The 20645-nt window shown below is 42.0% G+C and overlaps 2 protein-coding genes across 2 annotated transcripts; both read right to left on the reverse strand.

Annotated features, from left to right (window-relative positions):
• Window positions 1–10648: 10648 nt before the first annotated feature.
• LOC127627368 (odorant receptor 131-2-like) lies at window positions 10649–11524 on the reverse strand (the record flags this gene model as incomplete). Its single annotated transcript, XM_052103707.1, has 1 exon — window positions 10649–11524. A coding segment is annotated over one exon (876 nt), but the record flags the coding sequence as incomplete, so codon positions are not given.
• A 120-nt stretch (window positions 11525–11644) lies between these two features.
• Window positions 11645–17550, reverse strand: LOC127627369 (odorant receptor 131-2-like). The gene is made up of 3 exons (XM_052103708.1): window positions 16607–17550; window positions 14798–14818; window positions 11645–11648 (listed from the first exon to the last, which is right to left on the reverse strand). The coding sequence occupies exons 1-3, from the start codon at window positions 17548–17550 to the stop codon at window positions 11645–11647; spliced, it is 969 nt and encodes a 322-aa protein (XP_051959668.1).
• Between the last annotated feature and the right edge of the window lie 3095 nt (window positions 17551–20645).

Genomic DNA, 20645 nt, shown 5'->3' on the forward strand with positions numbered 1-20645 from the left:
AGGACTACAGTGGGTTGAACAAGTCAGACCAAATAAAGTAGTAATATGTTCAGATTCTTCTTCAGTTTTAAGTAGTATAGTACATGCAAGATCAGACAGAGAAGATTTATTAATGGAAGTATATGTATCATTATACAGACTGAAAGAGGTTGGAGTAGTGGTGTATTTTTGTTGGGTACCAGCACATGTTGGGGTATCTGGTAATGAAGTTGCTGATAAACTAGCAAAAAAAGCACTAGACAAGAGGGAGGGAGATGTTAGAGTACCTATGGGGAAAAAGGAGGCAAAATCGATTTTAAAGAGAAAGTTAATGAATAAGTGGCAAATTAGATGGGATAGTAGTAGCAAAGGGAGATGGTGTTATAGTATCACACAGACAGTAGGGAGGATAAACTGTCAGGGAGGAAATAGGAAAGAAGAGGTATTGCTGTCTAGGTTAAGACTGGGACATACAGGGTTAAACTCAACACTGGCAATTATGGGGTTACATGATAATGGATTATGTGATGTGTGTGGTGTATCTGAAAATGTATGTCATGTTTTATTTATTTGTAGTAAGTATAATATTTTTCGGGGTGTATTACTCAGTCATTTGGAAAATGGAGAGGATAGAATGAAGAATGAGGATATTCTAGGAAAAGGTTTATTGAACAGACAGATATATAGAGCACTAATTGCGTTTATATATGATTCAGGTTTGGGTTTTAGAATATAATATGTCTGTAAAGTTGAACCCGCCATGGGGGCTGAGTGTGGACGGAGGAGCTGAACACGCAGCGCCGGATGAAACTCAATGAAACTTCTATTGCAGGTACTATAAATATTGGTGATGTGTGTGGGATGATATAGATAGTTAGTCAATGGTCCATTGGTAGGAAGGAAGAGGAAACAGTTTTAAACTTCAGACTTATCACCCAAGGTTAATTTGCTATCCAGTACAGTAGGTGGCGATGATGCTCCTTAGGAGTTAATCGCCATTAAACAAGAAGAAGAAGAAGAAGAAGAAGATGTGTCTGGGTCAGGTATTGTTTATATGTTTGTTTGTGTTAGTCTGGTCTGGTCATGTTTCTTGGGTTAACTACATGTATAAGGAATAAACTGCATTTGGGTTCTTACTCTTCATCGTCTTTGTCTGCCTGTCATTGCCAGCATACATTACAGAACACCTGACCACCAAAATGAACCCAGCAGATCTACTAATATGTCTATGTCAAAGAAGGCATTCCATAGAATGTGGAGGACTTCTGCGCTCTGGCCTACAGGGTTGGATTTAATGATATCGCCCTCCAACACATTTTTTTTTTCATGCAGGCTTGCATGAGCTGGTGCACTGGCAGTTGGAGTACCTTCAATCTGGCTCAATATATCGAACTTGCCCTGCGGATAAGTGGTTCAACTTTCACTGTGGGGGAGGTGGATAATGAGCCAGGGTCGCATGTCATGGCCGCCGAGCCAGGGTCCCCCGTCATGGCCACTAAGCTTGTGCCACCTTCTACCCAAGATCCTGAGCTTGCTCCATGTCATGGCAAAGCCTCAGCCTGCTCCATGCCATGTCACATCCACATCTGAGTCCGCTCCAGGTCATGTCACAGCAATGCCTCGGCCTGCTCCATGCCATGTCACAGCCAAGCCCCAGACTGCTCCATGTCACAAGCAAGCCTTTGCTCCATGGTCCAGGCCTGCCTCTACTCCATGGTTCAGCGCTCACGCCTGCCACGGACAATGAGTCAGCATCCATGCCTAACATGGCCAAGTCAGTGATCCTACCATGTTACCACATCATGCCATGTAGCCCCCCTCCCCCCATAACTGTTTAAGTTACAGACTTAAGTCATCAAGCATTCAGTTTCAAGCATTATATTATCAATATAATCAACAATGAGTGCATTAAGTTCTGCATACTTTATTTAAAAAACACATCTTTCAGGAAGGCCAAAACCAGATAGATATGATTCAAGAGCATATCCTGTTTTACAGGTATGGTCAGTTGCATGATTAACCCTCTGTCATCTATGACATGAATAGCACTACATTCAGTGACTAATATGTTGGTACCACATTAAACAATTTGTGCAAAACTAGTTTTTACAAACTGCCTCAATGTTACAAAGTGTTACATGCTTTTCATTAAATGTGTCATGATTTGGGCATTAGCTAATTAATTATTTGTATCTACTGAACTAAACCCCAAAGAGTGATATGAAAGACTAAAATGATTCAAGTCATTTCCAAAATATGAAAAGAATTTTGACGGATGGAAATGAATCTTTAAATATGAAGTCTTGTTCAGTCTGATGAATCACAGCACTGTTCAGTTCCTTTCACTGAATTACCACTCAGTTGAACAGGCCCAAATACAGTCACATTCTGATTATGAGTAAGTTATATCCAGATGCCATTTCTTAAACAGCCATTAGTCTTGACCACATGGAAAGTCTGTTTAGTTTAACCTTTGAATAACAAATGTGTTTGTGTTTGTTGTGAAGGAGAGCAGGCCCTAAGGACTATTAGCAAGATCTGTGTTGGAAAAATCTCTGCCAGTCATTCTAGCAACACCTAATCCCAAACTTAAAATATCTTAAAACAAACAGACCTGAATAGTGAACATTAATAATTAATGTGATCACGAACTAAGAGGCACGAGAGGAAGTTCCAGTGGGGGTGTTTGTTCATGATACCCTGGAGTTTTCATGTCTGCAATTTACAGATGGGAAAGATAAAGGTGAAGCTTTTATATATGGTGTAATGTCATGTCTAATATGTCATCATAGGCCTTATTGAGGCTGACAACAAAAAAAAAAAAATCACATATTCAGTGTGAATTGTAGTATTTATAATTTACCAAATAAGGGCGGCACGGTGGTGCAGTGGTTAGCACTGTCGCCTCACAGCAAGAAGGTTGTGGGTTCAAACCCTGGTTGCCCTGGCCTTTCTGTGTGGAGTTTGCATATTCTCCCCGTGTCTGCGTGGGTTCTCTCCGGATACTCCGGCTTCCTCCCACCATCCAAAAAGACATGCAGGCTAGGTTAATTGGTGTCTCCAAAAAAAATTGCCCTAGGTGTGGATGTGGAGGTGAGTGTGAGTGTATGTCTGTCTATGTGTGGCCCTGCGATGGACTGGCGACCTGTCCAGGGTGTCCCCTGCCTTTCGCCCAATAGCTGGGATAGGCTCCAGCCCCCCGCGACCCTGTACACAGGATAAGTGGTTGACGATGGATGGATGGATAATTTACCAATAAGTTTTGTTTTGAAGGTGCTTTTCAGGGCACATATACAGACAATGAATTCACAATGATTCCACATTCTAAATATCATTTAGAATGTATTACTTTAATTGTAACATTTAAAAACTGGAGGGCAGAGGACAGATCATGTGCCTAGTAGTTTACATCTAGTTTTTCTGTTTGTCCATCTGTTCGTCTGTCTGTACACTGTTAAAGATTTTCTCATCATAATACAGTAAAGAACTGGTAGCAGGGTTGCCAGCATGTTACTGTAAATTTAACGGTGTCTTGCTGTTGCTGAAATAAACAGCTAGATACTGTTTTTACAGCTACAGTAAACATCTGTAATTTAGCAGCATATAGCTGTCAAATTACATACTATCTACTGTTGTTGAAATTAATAGCAATGTTCCCAGCATGCTCTTCGGCATGTTGAAATTCTATTGTTTTTACTATTTACTGGTTTATTTTGGTGTTGATTTTGTTGTAGTCAAAGTTGCTTGTATTGTAATGTTCAGCTTTTACCTTTTTACATAAAAACATGTTTGTTAATTGTCACCACTGTTGCATTTTGTATGCCGAGAGTTGATTTCTGTGTGTGTCTTGATAACAACTCGAGTCATGCTGTAAGGTCATCAAAAACATCAAACACTCAATTTACTGATATCATTATACTGAAATACCCTTTACTGTTTTGGCTTTTTCATCACTATTGCCACATATATTGACATTTGCAAGGTATTCAGATATTCAGTCTGACCTTAGGTTTTGTCTTCCAAACATAAATTTACTGGCTGGACGAACATAATATAATAATAATGAAGATCCAAGGTGCCATCTCAAGAAAACTTCAAACAAAACACAACTATTGGTAACAAAATAGCAACACTAATTAAACTAAGACTTCGATTAAGTCTGAATAAAAACTTTTGTATATATGTTTATTATTATTAATGTTAAAAACATTGTAGCCACAATGCATTGCCAAAGCATACATACTTATTCAAGCGCAAAGGCTTATGTGTATTTCACCATTATAACCCACAATGCAGTGCTATACTGTTATTTTACTGTGTACAGGTTGTTGTTGTTGTTGTTGTTAGTTTTTTAAATTAAAAAGTATAGTGCTCAATCCTGGCACAATTATACATTTAATATTGCTTCAAATGTTGATTTTTTTTATTTGACTTCTCATTAGACAGGCAAGTGAAGGCTGATGTGAGATGATAAAGAACAGAGGTGTTGGTCAGAAACATCATGAACACTAACCATGAAACACAAACTAAATGTCACTATAGCTTTCACCAAGATGATATCTGTTACGGATGCAGACGAGGAGTGGGGATCTACTTGCGGGTTCTTTATTATAAATCAGTAGGAAGTGAACAAGATAACTAAAAATAAAACAACACTGGGAACAAACAAAACATCCACGGGCAGGCGAAACATCAAGAAACAACCATAACATTCACATTCAACGATCGACAAGGAACGGGGAACAAACAGGGTTTAAATACACAGACACAGGATGATCACAAACGACAATCAGGTGCGAACAATGACAGAGTGATGAGGACCGGGAATCAAGGGAATTTTTTGACAAAGACTAGTGAAACACAGGGCAGACAACACGGGAATCGTGACATAACCCCCACTCAAATGAGCGGCTTCCAGACGCTGCAAAAAAAAATAAAAAATACCCCCCAAAAAAAAAAATCGTCCAAGGAGTGAGGGGGGGCAGGCAGACCAAAGAGGGCACAAGGGGAAAACAAACAGTCCAAGGGAGCACAAGGGGCAAACAGACAGTCCAAGGGGGCACAAGGGGCAAACAGACAGTACAGGGGGGCACAAGGGGCAAACAGACAGTCCAGGGGGGCACAGAGGGCAAGATGGCAGTACAAGGGGCCACAGGGGAAGACAGGGAGTCCAGGGGGGCACAGAGGCCAAGAAGGCAGTCCAAGGGGCCACGGGGGGCAGACATGAAGTCCAAGGGGGCACAGAAGGCAGTCCAAGGGGGCACAGGGAGCAGACAGGCAGTCCACGGGGAGCACAAGACGGGGACTGGGTCAGGTGGCCTGGGAGCTGGCCACAGGGCAGTGACAGGTTCAGGAGGCCTGGGAGGCAGCCACAGGACAGGGACAGGTTCAGGAGGCCTGGGAGGCGGCCACAGGACAGGGACAGGTTCAGGGGGCCTGTGAGGCGGCCAAAGGACAGGGACAGGTTCAGGAGGCCTGGGAGGCGGTCACAGGACAGGGACAGGTTCAGGGGCCCTGGGAGCTGGCCACAGGGCAAGGACAGGGTCTGGAGGCCTGGGAGTCAGCCACAGGACAGGTTTGGGAGGTCTGGGAGTCGGCCTCAGGACCACAGCCATGGGGAACTCCGAGGGCGGAGCCGAGGTAGGCAGAGCCATTGAAGTTTCTGGTTGCGGAGCCATGGAGGACGGAGCCGTGGAAGACCCAGGTGGTAGAGCCAGCTGGGTGGCTCAGGAGGTGGAACCGTAGAAGGCTCTGGAGTAGGAGCCGTGGGAGGCTCAGGAGGCGGAGCCGAGGGCGACTCAGGAGACGGAGCCGTGGGAGGCGGAACCATGGAAGGCTCTGGAGGCAGAGCCGAGAGAGGCTCAGGAGGCGGAGCCATGGGGGGCTCAGGAGGCGGAGCTGAGGGAGGCTGGGGAGGCAGAGCCGAGAGAGGCTCTGGAGACGGAGCTGAGGGAGGCTCAGGAGGTGGAGCCCTGGGAGGCTCGGGAGGCGGAGCCGTAGGAGGCTCGGGAGGCGGAGCCCTGGATGGCTGGAGAGATGAAGCCCTGGGAGGCTCAGGAGGCGGAGCCCTGGGAGGCTCGAGAGGCGGAGCCCTGGGAGGCTCAGGTGGCTCGAGAGGCGGAGCCCTGGATGGCTCGGGAGGCGGAGCCCTGGGAGGCTCAGGAGGTGGAGCCGTGGAAGGCTCAGGAATTGAAGCCTTGGGAGGCTCGAGGGACGGAGCCCTGGGTGGTTCGGGAGGTGGAGCCCTGGGAAGCTCGGGAGGCGGAGCCCTGGGAGGCTCGAGAGGCGGAGCCCTGGAAGGCTCAGGAATTGAAGCCGAGGAAGGCTCAAGGGGCGGAGCCCTGGATGGCTCGGGAGTCGGAGCCCTGGGAGGCACGAGAGGCGGAGGCCTGGGAGGCTCAAGAGGTGGAGCCCTGGAAGGCTCGAGAGGCGGAGCCCTGGAAGGCTCAGGTGGCTCGAGATGCGCTGGCTCTTGGACAGTCATGGCTACAGGCGCTGGCTCTGGGACGGTCGAGGCTACAGGCGCTGGCTCTGGGACGGTCGAGACTACAGGAGCTGGCTCTGGGACGGTCGAGGCTACAGGCGCTGGCTCTGGGACGGTGGAGGCTACAGGCGCTGGCTCACTGACGTTCGGGGCATTGGCTGGTTGGCCGTGGTAGGCAGAGGCTGGAGAGCAGACGTCTTTCCTTTTCTCCTCCTCCTCCGGGCGGACGAGACTGGCAATGCTGGATCACTGACCGCGGCTGGCGTGGGCTCAGGCTCGTTGACCGTGGCTGGCGTGTGCTCAGGCTCCCTGACCGTGGCTGGCGTGTGCTCAGGCTCGCTGACCGTGGCTGGCGTGGGCTCAGGCTCGCTGACCGTGGCAGGCGTGAGCTCTGGCTCGCAGACCGTGGCAGGCGTGGGCTCTGGCTCGCAGACCTTGGCAGGCGTGGGCTCTGGCTCGCAGACCGTGGCAGGCGTGGGCTGGGGAGCGGAAGCCTTTCTTCTCCTCCTCCGGGTGGATGAAGTTGGCAGCTCTGGCTCGTTGACCAAGGCAAGCGTGGGGGTTGGCTTGCTGGCAGGTTGGGCAGGCGTGAAAGGATGAGCCATGGACGACTGGAGGGTCACCACTGTGGGAGGAGGGGCAGGGTCCTCCTCAACAACGCCCACAGTGAACGGCGAACTGCATGCCAGCAGAGTCTCCTCCACGAAATCGCGGAGCATCTGGGGTTGATGTATATGAGACCGCTTCAGCACTGGCTTCAGACTCGAGTCCCGAGACGAGCATGGCGCCACGGCACGCACCGCGTGATAATTCCCCCCGCATGCTGCCAAACACTCAAACCCTGGACAGACCTCTGCTTTTTACGGGCAGGAGTGCCCCTGCAGCAGGTGTCCCGACGTGTCCTGGTCACTACCGACGCCTCCAAATCGGGTTGGGGCGCCGTTTGCAACGGGCAGGCAGCTGCGGGCCTTTGGAGAGGGGCCCGCTGCACTGGCATATCAATTGCCTAGAGTTGTTGACTGTTTTCTTTACCCTGCGACAGTTCCTCCCGTTAATTTGAGACAAACATGTCCTGATCAGGTCAGACAGCACCACTGCGGTAGCGTACATAAATCGCCAAGGCGGCGTACGCTCCCGCCACATGTCACGACTCGCCCGTCGTCTCCTCCTTTGGAGCGAGCAGCGGCTCAGGTCGCTGCGTGCCACTCACATCCCCGGCAAACTCAATGTGGTAGCGGACGCGCTGTCACGACAACGCTTGCCCAGTGAAGAGTGGAGTCTTCACCCCCAGTCGGTCCAGCTGATTTGGGAACGATTCGGCAAGGCTCAGGTAGACCTGCTTGCCTCCCGAGAGACCTCCCACTGCCCGCTCTGGTATGGCCGAACAGAGGCTCCCCTCGGGGCAGACGCGCTGGCACACAGCTGGCCCACGGGGCTGCGCAAGTACGCATTTCCCCCAGTGAGCCTTCTTGCACAGGTGCTGTGCAAGGTCAGGGAGGACGAGGAGCAAGTCACACTAGTGGCTCCATACTGGCCCACCCGGGCCTGGTTCTCGGACCTTGTACTCCTCGCTACAGCCCCTCCCTGGCGAATTCCCCTGAGGAAGGACCTTCTTTCTCAGGGGCAGGGCACGCTCTGGCATCCGCGTCCAGACCTCTGGAAACTCCGCGTCTGGTCCCTGGACGGGACGTGGAAGATCTAGCTGGCCTACCACCTACTGTCGTAGACACAATCAACCAAGCCAGAGCCCCTTCCACCAGGCAGCTCTACGCCCTGAAGTGGCGCTTGTTCGCGAATTGGTGTTCTTCCCGGGCTGAAGACCCACAGAGGTGCGCAGTTAGGTCAGTGCTCCTATTCCTGCAGGAGAGGTTGGAGGGGAGGCTGTCCCCGTCCACCTTGAAGGTGTATGTTGCTGCTATCGCGGCCCACCACGACGCAGTAGATGGCAAGTCCCTTGGTAAGCACGACTTAATCATCAGGTTCCTAAGAGGCGCCCGGAGGTTCAATCCCACCCGGCCAAGCCTGTTCCCCTCCTGGGACCTCTCGGTATGCCTGGCAGGCCTCCAGAGACCTCCCTTTGAGCCGCTAGAATCAGTTGGACTCAGGGCCCTCTCTCTTAAGACTGCCCTGCTGATCGCGCTCGCCTCCATCAAGAGGGTCGGGGACCTGCAAGCGTTCTCTGTCAGCGACACTTGCCTGGATTTCGGTCCAGCAGACACTCATGTGATCCTAAGACCACGACCGGGCTACGTGCCCAAGGTTCCTACCACGCCCTTCAGAGACCAGGTAGTGAACCTGCAAGCGCTGCCCCGGAAGGAGGCAGACCCAGCCCCGTCGTTGCTGTGTCAGGTACGTGCTTTGCATACCTATCTGGACCACACGTAGAGCTGGGTAAGACCTCCTTCCCTCAGTGCGTGTAAGGGCCCCGGCTGTCTATTGCACTATGCGAGAAACATAGAGAGAAAAGAGGCCCAGCCAGGCTTGGCCCGTTCCCCAGGTTGGCAAGCGTCGCTTGTTCCCCTGTCAGGGTAACCAAAAGGATTCCGACGACTTTTGTGGGGCATTGGGGAAGGGTACGTGTAGTCTGATACAGCTGGTCTTCTGGCACGTAAAAAACACCTGCCCGCTCCTGTGTCAGACCACGTACACGGCTCAGCGCATGGCGTAATTTAAATTGGACCCCTAGTGTTGCTTCTCCGACACAACGTGGAGAGAGCGACAGAAGGGGAACGTCTAGGTTACGAATGTAACCTCCATTCCCCGATGGAGGGAACGAGACATTGTGTCCTTCCCGGCCACCTCGCTGAGCCGAGCCGCTGTAGTGGCCGGACCATTTCCGGCTCCTCAGAAAAATCCTGAATGAACTCTAGTATTTGCCTCGCCTTTATACCCGTATGTCCGGGGCGGGATATGCAAATACTGACTGCCAACTTCTCATTGGCTTTTTTTCATAGATCAGAGGTATATTCAGTGGCTCAAGAGAGACCCCTAATGTCGCTTCTCCGACACAACGTCTCGTTCCCTCCATCGGGGGAACGGAGGTTACATTCGTAACCTAGACGTTTTCCTGTCAGTGAGTATTGTGAATGAAGTTGATCATCACACAGTCAACAGGGCCTAAAGTGGAGTGAACTAACTAGGAAATAACTGGAGTGGTGGTGGTGTAGTGGTCTAAGCACATAACTGGTAATCTGGTAATTAGATGGACGCTGGTTCAAGCCCCACAGTCACCACCATTGTGTCCTTGAGTAAGGCACTTAACTCCAGGTTGCTCCGGGGGACTGTCCCTGTAATAAGTGCACTGTAAGTCGCTTTGGATAAAAGCATCTGCCAAATGCATAAATGTAAATAGTGATCTAGTTTATTGATTTCACCTCTACCTTTCTTAAAAAGAGAGTCCAAACTTTCAGGTTACCTCTGTGTAGCACTTCAAATGACCTCTCTGGGACTTAGCAAGAACAATATTAGCTGCTTTCATAACATGTGACTTCACAGAAGTTTATACTCATTGCCTAATTGATGGAAAATGTGAGGTATCCTCAATCAAATCACTTCTGCAGTCAGAGCTTGTTTGAAACTATAAAACTTAAAAGTATAATAACCCAAAAATAACAATTCTACCACCATTTACTCACAGTGTTCCAAAATGTATGAAAAAAATGGAATGAAAGTGAATTGTGTTAGACTAAATTACTGTCTAACATCTCTTTTTGTGTTCAACAGCAGAAGAAAAGGCATACAGGTCTAACAAAATTGTTAATCACAATACAAATTAATAAAATGGCCACACTGGCTCATGACCTTTTATTATTATGTCTGATCAGTTTTCTGTAATGACCATTTTTTTCAGCAACCAGATGTGTTGTCAGCAGCAAATTAAAGTTTGATCAAGTGATCAGTAATGAGACTACTTTGTTCCTCTCATTGTTTTATTGTGAGTGAGGCAGCAAATGAATTACCTCAATAAAAGTCAAGCAAACAAACTAAAAACACAGGTTTAAAACATTGTAAAATACACGATTGCTTGTTTTGACACAGGTCATTTGTTTTAATTTGGTTAAACATCAATTGCTTATCAAATCAAGTTACTAATTTTTTCACAATTATAGAGAGTGACCTTTTTATTTCAGAAAATGAAAGTAGAAAATCAGAACAAAACAAGTGCTATTTTTCCAAATCCTGTTACTAAACGCGTCCTTCTATGCCAACTGGTTTGAGTTTGCCTTTACCACATGTGAAGTAGTATTTAAACAAACAACTAAAAGCTTGGTCTCTCAGGCCGTATATAAGAGGACTTAGACACCTTGGAAAAATTATAAACACCAAAAAGCAAAAATACATTACATTTAATGTAGTCATATAGTCGGTATAAACAAAAATGGCATCTTGGATAACTCCAATTAAAATGGATGCAGCACAAAGTCCCATTTGTATTAGATGTAACAGTACAGTCTTGTTGGCTTTTTTGGCTGACACCTTATCACCGGAGGCTGATTTAGCCACAATTGCTATAGATGCATAAGTAAAGATAATAATAAAACACACAGACACAAAAAATACACATGTAAAGGCAATATCGAGTTTCGTATATATCTGCAGCCTGAATAGAGTGGTTCTTGAACAGAACACATTCATTGCTGTGTTTGTGGAATCAATGGCATAGAAAATAATCATTTCAGAAAAGGACTGAATTAAACCAATCATCCAAACAACACCAATGGCCATGTGAGTTCTTCCGTAAGTCGTGATATCTGCATGTCTGAGAGGGAAGCAGATGGCCACATATCTTTCTAGTGACATCAAAGCCAGATTCAGGATAGAAACCTGAATGAGGGATGATACAGCAATGAGAAGGAAGAGACAGACATTTTTCAACATAGAAAGCCTACTAATGTCATATAAATACAACACTAAACTCCTAATAAGACTGAGTGTATCAACCCAAAGCATGTGACCAAACAGAAAACAGCGAGATGTCTCCTTAAAAAATGTATTTTTCCTTAAGGTAAAAATCATGACTCCATTGACAAGTAGGAAGATAACAAATGTGTCAGTAAGAAGTTAATGTAGCCTATGTGTTTGTCTCTCACACCATTTTGTAAAAGATACCATTTTAATGGAGTTAGATCCTCTCTTACAAAGAAGAATATTTAATGATATTAGTTATATTTAGAACCACATCTACCTGAAGAAATGTGTACAGCATAACAGCAGCCTTTTAAAAGAATATTCCAGGTTCAATACAAGTTAAGCTCAATCGACAGCATGTGTGGCATAATATTGATTACCACATAAATAAATAAAAAGACTCATCCCTTCTTTTCTTTAAAAAAAGGTTACAGTGAGGCACTTACAATGGAAGTGAATTGGGACAATGACTGAGGTCAATTTTTGAAAGGTTTAAACAGAAATTTGAAGCTTATAATTGTATTAAAATACGTGTATATTATTTGAGCTGTTAATTTGTTAAAATTTAAATTTTTACAGTTGTCTAAAGGTTTTAGGGTTTGTTGACATTACATAGTCATGGTAACAAAGTTGTAAAACTGGCTACAACTTTACACAGAAAAGTTAGTAAGTGATTTTATCTCATTAAAACCATGTTTATCCTTTATGTTTTGTGGCTATACTTTTAAAACAGTGATTATTTTAATGATACAAATTTGGCCCCCATTTACTTCCATTGTAAGTGCCTCACTGTAACCTCATTTATTCTTTTTTTAATTTAAGAAAAGGAGGGACTGTGGTACTGCGGTAATCAATATTATGCCACAAATGCTATATGCCAGGGATGTGCACAGACATTTTGGGGGGCAGGGGCTCAAGTGGAAAAAAGGGCACTTCTCATAATTATTTATTTAAATTATTTTTAAAGAAAAGCTCTCTTAGAGGTTTTTCAGCTCGCTGAACACACACAACTGCAGAAAGAATCTGGCTGAATAGAGGCACATCCCGCTGTTTATACCCGTATGTCCGGGGGCGGGACATGCAAATTCTGTTCACCAATTTGGCATTGGCCTTTTTCATATTCAGAGGTATCCGAGGCTCCCAAAAGAAGCCCCTTGTGTCACTACAATCGACACAATGTCGAGTGAGTGACAGAAGGGGAACTATGCCTCAATGTGCATGTTTTCTATGCTACTAGTTTCAAGTATATATTTAGAATAAATGACTGCACCAAGGAGAGGGACATAGTTTCACTGATAATTAATTTATTTTGTCCAAGGCAATACATCTTTGAATTCTTTTGGCGTTATTGGAATACATAACACTGCAAATAAATATTGACAAAATACAAAAATACAGCAACTTAACTGAAATGCTTACAAAAAAAGGTCTTAAACTTTGAAATAATATAGTTATTTTGTTTATCCTATTCACCCTGCTGTGCATTTTAATTAGTTAACACCTAATTTGTGGTATTTAAAATACATCAAATAGTGTTAAGAGCTCTTTTCACGTCGCAAAGATTCAGCCCTTCCAACCAGTGTTTATGCTGGATTAACGCTTTTTTAATTAAACGCATGGATTAATACGTTAATTTTGACAACTATAGTGATAAAATGTCAACAATCATAATGACAGACATGCTTACACCCATTATTCCACTGATTTTCACAGACAGGAAAAATCTTTGAAAAAAATAATGAGACAGCGGTTCGGGAGACATGGGTGATGTTTTTATTTTTGTTTTATTTTTGGTCTCCTGCTTCCCAATGCCTTTCTCTCCTCTGGCACTCTCTATTTCTTGAGATGATTCAAGTCATTTCCAAAAGATGAAAAGCATTTTGACGGATGAAAATGAATGTTTAAATATGAAGTATTGTTCAGTCTGATGAATCACAGCACTGTTCAGTTCCTTTCACTTAATTACCACTCAGTTGAACAGGCCCAAACACAGTCACATTCTGATTATGAGTAAGTTATATCCAGATGCCATTTCTTAAACAGCCATTAGTCTTGACCACATGGAAAGTCTATTTAGTTTAACCTTTGAATAACAAATGTGTTTGTGTTTGTTGTGAAGGAGAGCAGGCCCTAAGGACTATTAGCAAGATCTGTGTTGGAAAAATCTCTGCCAGTCATTCTAGCAACACCTAATCCCAAACTTAAAATATCTTAAAACAAACAGACCTGAATAGTGAACATTAATAATTAATGTGATCACGAACTAAGAGGCACGAGAGGAAGTTCCAGTGGGGGTGTTTGTTCATGATACCCTGGAGTTTTCATGTCTGCAATTTACAGATGGGAAAGATAAAGGTGAAGCTTTTATATATGGTGTAATGTCATGTCTAATATGTCATCATAGGCCTTATTGAGGCTGACAACAAAAAAAAAAATCACATATTCAGTGTGAATTGTAGTATTTATAATTTACCAATAAGTTTTGTTTTGAAGGTGCTTTTCAGGGCACATATACAGACAATGAATTCACAATGATTCCACATTCTAAATATCATTTAGAATGTATTACTTTAATTGTAACATTTAAAAACTGGAGGGCAGAGGACAGATCATGTGCCTAGTAGTTTACATCTAGTTTTTCTGTTTGTCCATCTTTTCGTCTGTCTGTACACTGTTAAAGATTTTCTCATCATAATACAGTAAAGAAATGGTAGCAGGGTTGCCAGCATGTTACTGTAAATTTAACGGTGTCTTGTTGTTGCTGAAATAAACAGCTAGATACTGTTTTTACAGCTACAGTAAACATCTGTAATTTAGCAGCATATATTTGTCAAATTACATACTATCTACTGTTGTTCAAATTAATAGCAAAGTTCCCAGCATGCTCTTCGGCATGTTGAAATTCTATTGTTTTTACTATTTACTGGTTTATTTTGGTGTTGATTTTGTTGTAGTCAAAGTTGCTTGTATTGTAATGTTCAGCTTTTACCTTTTACATAAAAACATGTTTGTTAATTGTCACCACTGTTGCATTTTGTATGCCGAGAGTTGATTTCTGTGTGTGTCTTGATAACAACTCGAAGTCATGCTGTAAGGTCATCAAAAACATCAAACACTCAATTTACTGATATCATTATACTGAAATACCCTTTACTGTTTTGGCTTTTTCATCACTATTGCCACATATATTGACATTTGCAAGGTATTCAGATATTCAGTCTGACCTTAGGTTTTGTCTTCCAAACATAAATTTACTGGCTGGACGAACATAATATAATAATAATGAAGATCCAAGGTGCCATCTCAAGAGAACTTCAAACAAAACACAACTATTGGTAACAAAACAGCAACACTAATTAAACTAAGACTTCTATTAAGTCTGAATAAAAACTTTTGTATATATGTTTATTATTATTTAAAAAAAACATTGTAGCCACAATGCATTGCCAAAGCATACATACTTATTCAAGCGCAAAGGCTTATGTGTATTTCACCATTATAACCCACAATGCAGTGCTATACTGTTATTTTACTGTGTACAGGTTGTTGTTGTTGTTGTTTTGTTAGTTTTTTAAATTAAAAAGTATAGTGCTCAATCCTGGCACAATTATACATTTAATATTGCTTCAAATGTTGATTTTTTTTATTTGACTTCTCATTAGACAGGCAAGTGAAGGCTGATGTGAGATGATAAAGAACAGAGGTGTTGGTCAGAAACATCATGAACACTAACCATGAAACACAAACTAAATGTCACTATAGCTTTCACCAAGATGATATCGTGATTTGAAATGTTAATTTTCCCCTAATGCCTTGCATAGAACAGCTATTTACCATAAAACTAGTCACTTCACAGTGAGCCTGCTCTTGATCTCCCAGAATGCAACATTTTTAACAGCAAACAACTGTTTTTAAGAATCACAGTAGATTGCTGTAGAAAATAAATTTACAGCAATTGTTTACTGTGTAGATTTTGACTTCTTAAAGATGGCCTTGCATTATATTATTTGAAATTACACACTTCTGTCACATAATTTAGTGAATAATAAAAGTTCTATTGAGTCCTAATGGAAATACATGATTCTTCATGTTCAATATGTGGTGGAGAATACAAATTAAAACAGTATGTGGAAGTGAAATTGCTAAAGATAGACAGTGATTGTGAAGGGCTGTTCAGAGGTCAGTGAGTGGGAGTGTGTTGGCAGTCCTATCCAGTAAATACAATCAATCAGAGATGAACTGAAAACTTGTGCACAAACAGTTTTAAGGAGACAGAATGTGGGCCAGGAAGATTCCTGTTCCTGTTTTCCTGTCAGTGAGTATTGTGACTGAAGTTGATCATTACACAGTCAACAGGGCCTAAAGTGGAGTGAACTAACTAGGAAATAGTGATCTAGTTTATTGATTTCGCCTCTACCTTTCTTAAAAAGAGAGTCCAAACTTTCAGGTTACCTCTGTGTAGCACTTCAAATGACCTCTCTGGGACTTAGCAAGAACAATATTAGCTGCTTTCATAACATGTGACTTCACAGAAGTTTATACTCATTGCCTAATTGATGGAAAATGTGAGGTATCCTCAATCAAATCACTTCTGCAGTCAGAGCTTGTTTGAAACTATAAAACTTAAAAGTATAATAACCCAAAAATAACAATTCTACCACCATTTACTCACAGTGTTCCAAAATATATGAAAAAAATGGAATGAAAGTGAATTGTGTTAGACTAAATTACTGTCTAACATCTCTTTTGTGTTCAACAGCAGAAGAAAAGGCATACAGGTCTAACAAAATTGTTAATCACAATACAAATTAATAAAATGGCCACACTGGCTCATGACCTTTTATTATTATGTCTGATCAGTTTTCTGTAATGACCATTTTTTTCAGCAACCAGATGTGTTGTCAGCAGCAAATTAAAGTTTGATCAAGTGATCAGTAATGAGACTACTTTGTTCCTCTCATTGTTTTATTGTGAGTGAGGCAGCAAATGAATTACCTCAATAAAAGTCAAGCAAACAAACTAAAAACACAGGTTTAAAACATTGTAAAATACACGCTTGCTTGTTTTGACACAGGTCATTTGTTTTAATTTGGTTAAACATCAATTGCTTATTAAATCAAGTTACTAATTTCTTCACAATTATAGAGAGTGACCTTTTTATTTCAGAAAATGAAAGTAGAAAATCAGAACCAAAATAAGTGCTATTTTTCCAAATCCTGTTACTAAACGCGTCCTTCTATGCCAACTGGTTTGATTTTGCCTTTACCACATGTGAAGTAGTATTTAAACAAACAACTAAAAGCTTGGTCTCTCAGGCCGTATATAAGAGGACTTAGACACCTTGGAAAAATTATAAACACCAAAAAGCAAAAATACATTACATTTAATGTAGTCATATAGTCGGTATAAACAAAAATGGCCTCTTGGATAACTCCAATTAAAATGGATGCAGCACAAAGTCCCATTTGTATTAGATGTAACAGTACAGTCTTGTTGGCTTTTTTGGCTGACACCTTATCACCAGAGGCTGATTTAGCCACAATTGCTATAGATGCATAAGTAAAGATAATAATAAAACACACAGACACAAAAAATACACATGTAAAGGCAATATCGAGTTTCGTATATATCTGCAGCCTGAATAGAGTGGTTCTTGAACAGAACACATTCATTGCTGTGTTTGTGGAATCAATGGCATAGAAAATAATCAATTCAGAAAAGGACTGAATTAAACCAATCATCCAAACAACACCAATGGCCATGTGAGTTCTTCCGTAAGTCGTGATATCTGCATGTCTGAGAGGGAAGCAGATGGCCACATATCTTTCTAGTGACATCAAAGCCAGATTCAGGATAGAAACCTGAATGAGGGATGATACAGCAATGAGAAGGAAGAGACAGACATTTTTCAGCATAGAAAGCCTACTAATGCCATATAAATACAACACTAAACTCATAATAAGACTGAGTGTATCAACCCAAAGCATGTGACCAAACAGAATATAGCGAGATGTCTCCTTAAAAAATTTATTTTTCCTTAAGGTAAAAATCATGACTCCATTGACAAATAGGAAGATAACACATGGGGGCACAAACAAAAATGCCTTCATTTGTGAATCTCGATCCACCATCAATAGAGTCTGAGTGAAGTTAGATTTAGAATTGTTTAAATTAGCCATCTTCAGAAGACAGGAAGATCAATTGACTGCAGCTGCTGTTATAGAACATTGATTCAGAATAATACTGCAATCTACAAAGTCCTTTTAGCTGCAAATCAACAGAAGATTCTCGCCAGGTGTTGTTGCTGCAGATAGCAGAATCTCCAGAGTGCTACCAGAGCATCAGGTTTTAAATATCATTAAATGCATGGTATAGTTATGTCATAAAGTACATAATGAGTCCCAGAGGTTGGTTTATGTGTGTGTGCATATAAAAGCTTTAGCTATAGTTTTTACAGCGTGTTTTTCAATGGAAAACAATAGAAATAGTTTTAAGAGTGTTTTTTTTTTTCTTGCTAATGAGTATCATCCAGTACATACTAAATCCCAGTTGTTTATGTATGTCTCTGTGCATTTATGGAGCTCTTTGTATTTGTATGTGTGAGCAAATGTGTCAGTAAGAAGTTAATGTAGCCTATGTGTTTGTCTCTCACACCATTTTGTAAAAGATACCATTTTAATGGAGTTAGATCCTCTCTTACAAATAAGATTATTTAATGATATTAGTTATATTTAGAACCACATCTACCTGAAGAAATGTGTACAGCATAACAGCAGCCTTTTAAAAGAATATTCCAGTTTCAATACAAGTTAAGCTCAATCGACAGCATGTGTGGCATAATATTGATTACCACATAAATAAATAAAAAGACTCATCCCTTCTTTTCTATAAAGAAAGGTTACAGTGAGGCACTTACAATGGAAGTGAATTGGGACAATGACATTGAATGAGGTAAATTTTTGAAAGGTTTAAACAGAAATTTGAAGCTTATAATTGTATTAAAATACGTGTGTATTATTTGAGCTGTTAATTTGTTAAAATTTTAATTTTTACAGTTGTTTAAAGGTTTTAGGGTTTGTTGACATTACATAGTCATGGTAACAAAGTTGTAAAACTGGCTACAACTTTACACAGAAAAGTTAGTAAGCGATTTTATCTCTCTAAAACCATGTTTATCCTTTATGTTTTGTGGCTATACTTTTAAAACAGTGATTATTTTAATGATACAAATTTGGCCCCCATTTACTTCCATTGTAAGTGCCTCACTGTAACCTCATTTATTTTTTTTTTAATTTAAGAAAAGGAGGGACTGTGGTACTGCGGTAATCAATATTATGCCACAAATGCTATATGCCAGGGATGTGCACAGACATTTTGGGGGGCAGGGGCTCAAGTGGAAAAAAGGGCACTTCTCATAATTATTTATTTAAATTATTTTTAAAGAAAAGCTCTCTTAGAGGTTTTTCAGCTCGCTGAACACACACAACTGCAGAAAGAATCTGGCTGAACAGAGGCACATCCCGCCGTTTATACCCGTATGTCCGGGGGCGGGACATGCAAATTCTGTTCACCAATTTGGCATTGGCCTTTTTCATATTCAGAGGTATCCGAGGCTCCCAAAAGAAGCCCCTTGTGTCACTACAATCGACACAATGTCGAGTGAGTGACAGAAGGGGAACTATGCCTCAATGTGCATGTTTTCTATGCTACTAGTTTCAAGTATATATTTAGAATAAATGACTGCACCAAGGAGAGGGACATAGTTTCACTGATAATTAATTTATTTTGTCCAAGGCAATACATCTTTGAATTCTTTTGGCGTTATTGGAATACATAACACTGCAAAAAAATATTGACAAAATACAAAAATACAGCAACTTAACTGAAATGCTTACAAAAAAAGGTCTTAAACTTTGAAATAATATAGTTATTTTGTTTATCCTATTCACCCTGCTGTGCATTTTAATTAGTTAACACCTAATTTGCATATCAATGTGGCGATTGTGTTGATGTTATTAGACACACATTTTACTGTATTCACATGTAGTGTCTCCATTAAGTACAGTACAGTAGCCTGTATGGCCATGATATATTTCATTAACTAAACTTTAGCTAACTTATTACATTAGCTAGTAGCTCATGAGTCATGCATGTTAGCAGGGCCGGCCCAAGCCTTTATGGGGCCCTAAGCAGAATTTGATTTGGGGGCCCCTCGGTGCTGCCAATATGATTGAATATTGTCAATGCTTGATTATTCGCACACTATAAATCTAACATACCCCTTATCAATTTTACTGGTTGTAGCTGTGTTGCTTACAACATACCAATGTCTGCCTGGCATGATTTTACCCTTCTACGGTTTTAAATGTAACAGTAGCACACCTATATTTACCCAATCCTGTTGATCCTCTGTTACCAGTTTTGTGTACTTCATAGAGAACAATTTGCAGCAGAAGCTGCAGACTGCATCATTTCTTTTTGAATAAGTGAGCAGCTCCACTTACATTTTTTTCCCCATTAATTAACTTTCTGTAGGTGTAGTGGAAGCTTCGGCCATCAGGTTTTTCAGGGAATGTGAAGTTTTCCTTTATAGGCAGTGGCCCTCTACTTACCAGATCAGTCCTTTCTGAGTCAGACAGGATAGATGATCACATCAGTGGATGCACGTGCTGGGAAGTGCTCCTTGTCTGATCTGGGATTGTTGAAAAATCATCATCAGCTGTAGCACTGGAACTTGGGGCAGGTGGCGTTGGTTGTGCCCCACGTCCAAAATATTTCAACAGTGCTCCTAGGGAAGTTTCATAAGAGTACATATTTGACAGACTATATGACAAAATATGTTATTTTCTCAACACAAATTAATATACACAGCAGCAAGCCATCTGTACACCTAAACAACAACCCTTAATCTATAACTAGCTAACTGAGGCATAATGATATCGGAATATAATAGCAAAGACCCCCAAATGGTAGACTAATGTAAATAATGTTAAGTTGTTATCAGTAGGCCTACCACGTTTATGAAACAGAAGCTTATTTTTATTACAAAAATATATACCCAGGAAAGTTATTTTTACACAGAAGACAAAAACTTTAATCTAAAACTTGCTAAGTAATATGTTGTACTAATAATATATTAAGATGTCAAGGCTATTTACGCATAATTAATCAAACTTTCCTAAAAAAGAAGATATGCTACATAGGCATGTTAAATAACTAGCCAGCTAATGTTAGCTCATAACTTAGCCTAGCTACTTAACATACCTTTATCGTC

The sequence above is a fragment of the Xyrauchen texanus genome, chromosome 34, assembly GCF_025860055.1.
Source record: "Xyrauchen texanus isolate HMW12.3.18 chromosome 34, RBS_HiC_50CHRs, whole genome shotgun sequence".
Classification (NCBI taxonomy): Eukaryota; Metazoa; Chordata; class Actinopteri; order Cypriniformes; family Catostomidae; genus Xyrauchen; species Xyrauchen texanus.